Below are 9,535 nucleotides of genomic sequence, written 5' to 3' on the forward strand. Positions count from 1 at the left end.
TAGAGCTCTTTTAGAGTTAAAATACTGGAAGAAACTTTTGTTTATTTCATGGTGGCACGAAATGCACTGTTCATGGTGGCATTTATTCATTATTTGGATGACGGTTTGCTTTAAATAAGTTGTTACACGCCACCGCATGGGATGTGACACTTATATGGAAGTTTTTATGGGACTTTATCATTTGTAACCCACAGAAGACAACTGACAGATATGTACCGTGAGCCACAAATATCCACACATTTGTATTTTTTTAAGCTTGTGTTGTGTAAAATCTTATCCAGAAAAATACAGAGTGATTTATACACATGAAACATGTTTTGCACATTTGTGGATCAAGTCCTGCCTATTTGTAGATCGTTTGTGGCTTCCATCCTGTTTATTTGAGGATTTCTGTACAGTTCGTACCACTAAATTGCCCCTAAGAGGTCAGGGTGGGAAAACATTTCTTAAGTAATTTTGCGTTCTCTCACAATACTTCAGTGTTGCCACACAATAGATTTGTGATCCCACTGCACTTGCCCGCTTGTGATTTGCTGTAATGTAATACAGACATGTCCTGTGTGCTTTAAGCATTAAACTACAGTTATTATTAGTAGCGGAAAAGTATTGTGAGGGAACACAAAACTAGTGAGAGTAAACACAAAACAATAAAAAATATATTTTCTCACCCTGACCCTGAATCTTAGGGACTCCATATACTGCAGATGATCTATAGAAGAAAATCACTAATACATCATTATCAACAAATATGTGGTTTTATTTATCATGTATGAAATCAAAATCATTGGGACTCAAAGGAAAATGGCTCTTCGCAATTTTCTTTTAAACCGTAATCATAGGCTAATTGATTAAACATAAGTATTGATTTATTTCCATGACAATATTGTATATACAGTAATACTTATTTTGTCACCCTGGTCTATTTCATTGCACATAAGGAAAGTCACAGAGAATAATAACCAAAGGGTGAAGAATTTGATTTTGTTATGGTGTTTGTGGTTAGAAGTTAATGGTGCTTTTATTTTGAAAGATCACTTTGTTGACATGAAGACACGTTGCAAAATGCCATCTGTATGTGAAGTTATATATCTGTCTTTAGAGGTAAAAATATAACGTCTGTAGCCGTGAGATAATTCCGTCTCTATGCGAAAATTTTAAGACGTTTTGGCCCTAAAGGGCTTCCATAAGAGGGTGCAGCGAGCGCGTAGACAGGATGGGTTTTCCGTTCACGAACGCATACACGCGTGCCTAATAGGAAAGGTTGAGATCCAAGATATTGCATTGAAAAAAAATACCCATTTGATATCAGAGTTATTCGAGTTCTGAGGTTCTACTGTACATTCTCATTTGGCAGCATCTGCAAAAGGCAGATTTATACCATTTCAGTTGTAACTTATTACAACCCTGTTTGACACTAATCTTGTGATACAGCAGCTGGAAAATATACATGAATGTATGTGTCTCTCTGCAGATCTACAGAGCTAGCGGGTGTCTGGGCATCTTACCATCAAATGTGATTCCAGTGAAGAATTACCATGATGAGAGTGAGCTGAATGACACCTGTGACATCCTGCTCCTCAAGGCCATGAAGCAGATGCTGGACTTTGCTGACAATTACTTTGACAGCTGGGAGGAAGACACAGAGTAGATGAATTGATCATATTGAGGGGTTGTGCCATTGCCTTTCTCTGTCCATGTCCTTGTGTTCTACACCACATGTTTGTTTCCTGTAAACCTGCATTAGGCTCTTTCTGTACCTTTCCGAAACAGAAACCTTTTCATAACATGGATTTATAATTGTCTTCTCACTTCAGTATGAATGATGCTTAAATATAATCTATATAATATAAATTCAATATATCCTTTATATATGTGTATCCCCAAAGAAATCTCCTCAATTATAGAAGTACATATGGACTTGATGTTTTTCCTAGGCAGCCCAGTCTTACAAGAGAAACAAAATAGTTGATTTTCACAGCATTTTCTTCCCGGCCAATGTCTTCTCTAGTTAAACCATAGAGGCTATACCATCTCGCGTAGTCACTGGCTAACATATAACAGCCATTTCTGTGGTTTTTGTTCTCTTGCCCTATTCATCACTATCATGGTGAATTAAAAAAAATCTGTCAAGTCAAAAACAGTACTGTGTCATGTTATGCAAATATACATCCTGCACCTTTGGTCTACAGGGGAGTGGGCGGTACCAGGAACTACACCGAAAAGGGTATCACAACTGTCCTAACACCTAACAGCATATGCTAATCATCCAAGGGCAGCACTGGCAATTAAATACACCACCAACAATTAATTATTGTTATATTAACTTCTTTTATTAAGAAGTACTGTTAGGTTTTACAGTGTATACACATGCTGTCTTATCCATTTTGATTGTGACATCATCCTTTGTCCATGATGTTCGGAATTTTGGAAGAAGAATCGAAGCTGCGATCAGCTCAGCATCCCTCAACATGTGCCCAGAACGCTTCTTAATTCCAGTCTGAAGCGCATCAACAAGAGGCTTGCAGTACTTCAGCTGCAGCCTGACTCTGTCAAGTTCGATGGTCAGGAGGTTAACTGTCGGAAGTATCCACCCCATTTGGGCATTAGATTCCGCTTGCAGAATGTTGGTTGCCCGGGCGACAGGGCTCATTACAGCAGCATACTCAGTAAGGAATGCAAGTCGGCTGGGTTGAACCTGTAATGAAAACAAAACAAACAGCACCGCAATTTTAATCCTACCTTTACATTGAATTAAATCAGAATATTGTACAAAAAAGAAAAGTGAACACATTCATTTTAATTAACTAATAAAACACATAGCATATTTCTTACTTACATTGGGACCTTTAGGCCGGTGCACATTACTCCTACTGCCCCCTCACCCTTGTCTTCGATTATCCTACATAATCTTTCCACTGCCAGGAACAAGGAATTCCACCTTGTCTTATTCGGTCGGAGAAGCTGGAGGGAACAGTGGACCTTCCACATTTGTTCTGCAGACCATTACACTTGCTAAATGTAGAATGGTACAATTTCCTGTATGCTTCACTGGATGTTGCATTTATGCCATCTTCTCTAGCTACTAGGTTTAGTAGATTACAAGCACAGCGCTAGTGTTTTTGCAGCTGGAATTCAAAACTGTCGTCTTCATTTAGAAGTGCAGAAGTATCAATGAAAAAAAAAAGGTTTGGTTCATGTTGGTTGTCAGTCATGGGTTGGTAGGGATTTTTTTTTCTTTCCCAGTGGCAGCTGTGGATAGGAAATTTATTTTAGTTTTTACTTTTCTTTACAGCAGCGATGCTATTTTTTCACAACATAGCTTATCTGTACTACATGTACTCTACCAGCTTGTGTGTCCCAGCATGTTACACACGTGCATGCACACGCACACACGCATGCACATGTAGGGTATACCTATCCTTATGGGGCCTGCTCATTCACTTCTATGGGAAAAATGCTAACGCTAACTGTGACAACCTTAACCCCCACCCTGCCCTAACCATAACCACAAGTAACCAAGCAAAATACAAGAGTTTTTGCATTTTTAGTTCTCATAGCAGTCACTGATCTTTATAAAATAGAGTTTCCTGGTCCCCATAAGGGAAAAAAAACAGATATTTATCATGTTATGGGGACATTGTGTCCCCATAAGGATAGGTATACCCGCTCTCTCGCTCTCTCTCTCACACACACACACACACACACACACACACACAGACACATTTTCATATGAACAAAATATTTAGTCAATATGAATGCTTCAACGTTATTAAAATGTGCTATACCATTTTAAATGTGTGTACCATTGGTACTGAAGACATCTCAGGCAACATTTTAGCTAATACCTTTAATAGTATTAACCTCAATACTCTCACAACCTTTCTTAGGAAAAACCTTAAAAATAAAATTGAACATTTCAAAACGTTGAATTTTAACTCTCTAGCATTGAAATCGCTCACTTGTGCTTTCCATATGGTCCAGCCACAATGTGCTTCTTGCCAGCTGAAATGCAAACTTGGCAGCAGGGTAAGACCGTTTTACATTGTTCCAGCATCTCGAAGGAACAAACAGGCACGCTTAGGTTCACTCAAAAACACTTTAATAAATAACACAAAATAACCGCACATTTAACATCAATACCAAGATATCGTATCAAAAGCAAATGCAAAGTAATCCATACTGCCATGAATATCGAATTATTATATATATAGCTAATAAGAAAAGATGCAAAGATACAGTAGGAAAATAAATATATATATAGAAAAGAAGCAATGAAATATAAGAATTATTATCACGAGCAGTGATAATTATTCCCAAGAATCAATGAAAGGCATAAGCAGTTGCAGAGCCATCTACACTCAGATGTGCTATAATCACCCACCTTCACACATGGACTGGGGAGCCCCTTTCAGTCCTGGCAGGAGACCAACACGTGATTCCTGAGAAGTGCTGGGCGATGCGCGCTCTATCCCACAGCTGATCTCCGGTCAACACCGGGATCTCTGTCACGATCGGGGTGCAGCAGACGGGCGATCGTGCGGGTAAGGAGCAGGCAGGCAAGCGGGATACGGGGAAAACGGGGGTTTATTTGGGGAAACCGGAGCAGGAGACATGAAACGCCGACTAACATCAGGAAACATCAATGACGGACAAGGGAAACCGGGGAGACCAGGACTTAAATACACAGGACTAATCAAAGTAACTAGACAAAGCTGGAGACGATCAGGGAAATACACGTGGGTAATCAGGGGGCGTGGCACACACGAGGAGCGGACGAGCCGGGTATGACAGAACCCCCCCCCAAAGGCGCGCTTCTCCGGGCGCGCCAAGGAAGGGGGCGACGGACGGGACGCGGGAACCGGGACCTGGAGCAAAAAAAAACAGAACCATCAATGAGAGACTGGAAACAGGACCGAGGCACAAAACAGGGCAAGCGACAGGACGTGAGACAGGAGCCGACACAGGACAGGGAAGGCAGAAAGACAAACCAGGAAAGGGGACACAGCGGGAACAGGAGGAACAAAAGGACCAGGAGTGAACGAAGGGAACAGAGAAGGACAAGGAGCAGAGACAGGAGGAACAAAGCGAGGGGGAGCAGAGACAGGCGGGACCAAGAAAGGGGAAGCAAACGAAGGAGGGACCAGGGCAGGAGAGAAGGCGGGGGAACAAAGGGGAGCCCGTGGGAGCCCCAGCGGGCGACGGGCGGCAGCCGGAGGGGCCGCAGGCGGCCGGGAGGCCGGAGCCGGAGGGGACCGAGAAGGGGCAGAGGAGACAGGGCGAGGGACCCGCGGAGGGGCCAGGGAGGGAGCAGGAGGGAGCACCGGGGAAGGGGACGAGGGAGCTGGAAGGGGCCAGGGCGAAGGCAAGGCGAGGGGGGGAGCTGCCGTAGGCGGCGACGTCCTCCGACGGGCCGAAGGTGGGGGCCCCGCAGGCGACCGAGGAGCCGCCGTCGGGGAGCCCCCCGGCGACCGACCAGGCACCGGAGGGGGGAGCGAGGCAGGGCGACGAGGCACCGGAGAGGGACCCGCAGGCGACAGCCGACCCGGAGGGCCAGGACCCGCGGGCGCCAACCGAGCCCCAGCGCAGGCGAGGCAGGGCGAGCCAGGGGGCAGGGCGGGCGGGACCCCAGCCCTGCGTCTGTGTCCCCTTCCCCTGCGGGACACAGACAGGCCGACCCTAGGTCGGGGTCGACGTCGCCGGGGCGAGGGACAAGGGGTCACAAGTTCTGTCCCCGAGGGGTCCCATTCCAGCTCCTCCACCTCCGAAGAGGGAGGAGCCAAGATGCAGTCGTCCGGGACCACCTCGGGGACTAGGGTGAAAGGGACTGGAGCTGCTGCAGGCGGAGGGGGCGCCTCTGGAGCTGCTGCGGGCGGAGGGGGCGCCTCTGGAGCTGCTGCGGGCGGAGGGGGCGCCTCTGGAGCTGCTGCGGGCGGAGGGGGCGCCACTGGAGCTGCTGCGGGCGGAGGGGGCGCCACTGGAGCTGCTGCAGGGCGGTCAGGGACAGGAACGCGGTCAGGGACAGGAACGCGGTCAGGGACAGGAACGCGGTCAGGGACTGGAGTGGAAGTCTGTGGGGGCGCCTGCCCGGGAGCTGCAGGTGGCTGCAGTGGGGGCGCCTGCCCGGGAGCTGCAGGTGGCTGCAGTGGGGGCGCCTGCCCGGGAGCTGCAGGTGGCTGCAGTGGGGGCGCAGGGACTGCTCTCCGGAGAGAGATCAGCCTCCGGAGATCCTCGGCCAACCTCTCAAGGTCGCTCAGAGGCGAGGTAGGGGAGAACGCGGCGAAATCCTGCCCCAGCTGCACGGCAAGTTGTTCCCCCTCCGGGAAGCCCCGTGTGGCAGGTTCCTCCATCATCCTGCAGTACAGCCCCTGGAGGGCAAAGAACCGATCGGCGATGGCCAGGGGCTCACCCGGGACCTCCAGCTGGGGCGCAGTGCATGGGGGAGGCAGCGGCGAAGGGGGCGCCTTGGGCTGGGGGGCTGTAGCAGGCAGAGACAAAGGGATCCCCTCCGGGGTCGCTGCTGCAGAGACCGGCGTGGCCCCTTTAAGACGCCGGGGCACACGTGGGATGGCGTCCCTCACCGCTCTTCTCCCTCTCCAATTTGTCAGCCGCTCGGGCCGGTAATCACACCGCTCGAGGGGCGGCAGCAGTTCCGTGGGGAGGGACTCCAGGTCTGGGAAGACGAAGGACTCGTCCTCTTCATCCTCACCTGGAGCCCAGAGCCTGGCCAAGGAGCAGGGACCCAGACCGTACGGTCCCAGGTCGGGACCTAGGACGAGCTCCTCTTCCTCCTGAGGGAGCCCGGGGCTGGAGAGCGAGCAGGCGCCCAGATAAACCGGCGACGCTTCCGGGATTCGCCTTCCCCTGCGTCTCCTTTTCTTTGTTTGGTCCGTCATTCTGTCACGATCGGGGTGCAGCAGACGGGCGATCGTGCGGGTAAGGAGCAGGCAGGCAAGCGGGATACGGGGAAAACGGGGGTTTATTTGGGGAAACCGGAGCAGGAGACATGAAACGCCGACTAACATCAGGAAACATCAATGACGGACAAGGGAAACCGGGGAGACCAGGACTTAAATACACAGGACTAATCAAAGTAACTAGACAAAGCTGGAGACGATCAGGGAAATACACGTGGGTAATCAGGGGGCGTGGCACACACGAGGAGCGGACGAGCCGGGTATGACAATCTCCCCCTTCCTTTATACTAATCTTGGCGCTGCATGTGGGCCGGGGTCAAGCTGGCCAGGCTCACCCCTCCCCTCAGCCAATGCGCTCTTAATTCTCCAGTTTTGTCTGGGTGCTGCTGCTTGCGGTTTCAATCAGAAATGATAAGACAAGTGTCCTTGAGCAACGCTTTCCCTCTTTCCTGAAGACAAGTGTCCTGTGAACCGATCAGGGGCTTACGAAACATATTGCGCAACACTTTCTCTTGTCCATAGGAAAACCCCTCAGAAAAACAAGGTAAGTATCCTTGAACAGGGCGAGCATCCCGTGAAGCAACTTAACAAGGTAAGCGTCCTTGAACGGGGTGAGCATCCCGTGAAACAAATTAACAAGGTAAGCGTCCTTGAACGGGGTGAGCATCCCGTGAAACAAATTAACAAGGTAAGCGTTCTTGAACGGGGTGAGCATCCCGTGAAACAAATTAACAAGGTAAGCGTCCTTGAACGGGGTGAGCATCCCGTGAAACAAATTAACAAGGTAAGCGTCCTTGAACGGGGTGAGCATCCCGTGAAACAAATTAACAAGGTAAGCGTCCTTGAACGGGGTGAGCATCCCGTGAAACAAATTAACAAGGTAAGCGTCCTTGAACGGGGTGAGAATCCCGTGAAACAAATTAACAAGGTAAGCGTCCTTGAACGGGGTGAGCATCCCGTGAAACAAATTAACAAGGTAAGCGTCCTTGAACGGGGTGAGAATCCCGTGAAACAAATTAACAAGGTAAGCGTCCTTGAACGGGGTGAGCATCCCGTGAAACAAATTAACAAGGTAAGCTCTCAATGTCATGCTTGAAATCCGGAATTAGATGAACCCGAATGATCTTGTTCAGAGACTGAAGGAAGACCTGCAGAAGTGTAATCATATTTTTAACCTTTGTAGTTTTTCATATAAAACGTCATCTCTTTTAGGTCTTGAAAAATAAATTTATTAAATAGCATTATATGGGAAATGATGAAGAGTTTGTTACAAACCGATGTCGAAGATAGAAATGAATATAAAATTCTTTCTTATTTCAGGTAACCAAGCAGGAAGTGAGCTAAGTGACATATCAAAGAAAAGTAAGAGCTGTGTGCTATTGTAAGAGGATATTTATTTTCATTAAGATTAATTACTTTATACTTTCATGTTTATTTTAGTATTGATCCTTTTACATATTACCTAAAGTTAAGGGAACTATATGACGCTTTGGGAGCGGAGTGATATAGTTCTTGTTGTTAGGAGCCGGGACTATTTATCTATATGGGCGCGAAAAATAAAGGAGCAGTCAGGCTTCCACGTTTCTCACGGTCTGGTGTCTCCGCGTCGCCTCTGTGCCCACGGCCTGAAACGTGTCTAACGCTGAAGTTCCCAAAGTCAGCGTTACACTATGAAGGGGACAGAAGACGGTGCTTCACTACAGGCTGGTATAACACACATAAATGGCTGGAACTCTCTCAGAGGAAAGACTCTGCCATCTGTTATGCCTGCCGACATTCAGTCTCCCCTCCTCAGGTGATTCAGTATTTACATCTGAGGAGGGGTTGAAAAATTGGAAGGCGGCGACCTACAAAGACGGGGGACTTAAAGGCCATGCAAAATCTGAAGCTCATACAAATGCAACGTTAGCATGGGCAGAGAATGAGAAGTCAAGTGCAACCACATCCTCCCTCTCAGCCTCCTTAAATGCGAGTATGACAAATATCCATCCATCCATTTTCCAAACCGCTTATCCTACTGGGTCGCGGGGGGTCCGGAGCCTATCCTGGAAGCAATGGGCATGAGGCAGGGAACAACCCAGGATAGGGGGCCAGCCCATCGCAGGGCACACTCACACACCATTCACGCTCACACGCACATCTACGGGTAATTTAGCAACTCCAATTAGCCTCAGCATGTTTTTGGGCTGTGGGGGGAAACCGGAGTACCCGGAGGAAACCCCACGACGACATGGGGAGAACATGCAAACTCCACACACATGTGACCCAGGTGGAGACTCGAACCCAGGTCCCAGAGGTGTGAGGCAACCGTGCTAACCACTGCACCACCATGGCGCCCCCGAAATGTTCCACACCTCAGTAATTAGTGAGGTCGTGCAAAGTGAAGCTTTCGGCATTTTGGTTGACGAGACTAAAGACCTTAGTAAGAAGGAGCAGGTGTCCTTTGTAATTAGGTACTATTACAATGGGTCAGTATGTGCGAAGCTTTCAGCATTTTGGTTGACGAGACTAAAGACCTTAGTAAGAAGGAGCAGGTGTCCTTTGTAATTAGGTACTATTACAATGGGTCAGTATGTGGAAGCTTTCAGCATTTTGGTTAATGAGACTAAAGACCTTAGTAA

At 48.1% G+C, this 9,535-nt stretch overlaps 1 protein-coding gene across 3 annotated transcripts in view; it reads left to right on the plus strand.

Annotated features, from left to right (window-relative positions):
• LOC125721547 (uncharacterized) overlaps positions 1-2,138 on the plus strand; it is a 34,319-nt gene extending 32,181 nt beyond the window's left edge. For all 3 annotated transcript variants that reach the window (XM_048997513.1, XM_048997514.1, XM_048997515.1), the window contains one exon: positions 1,472-2,138. In XM_048997513.1, the coding sequence (XP_048853470.1) occupies positions 1,472-1,648 (177 nt within the window). In that variant the 3' untranslated portion in view covers positions 1,649-2,138. The remainder of the gene's footprint in view (positions 1-1,471) is intronic.
• The last annotated feature ends 7,397 nt before the right edge of the window (positions 2,139-9,535 follow it).

This window comes from Brienomyrus brachyistius, unplaced genomic scaffold (genome assembly GCF_023856365.1).
Source record: "Brienomyrus brachyistius isolate T26 unplaced genomic scaffold, BBRACH_0.4 scaffold34, whole genome shotgun sequence".
NCBI lineage: Eukaryota > Metazoa > Chordata > Actinopteri > Osteoglossiformes > Mormyridae > Brienomyrus > Brienomyrus brachyistius.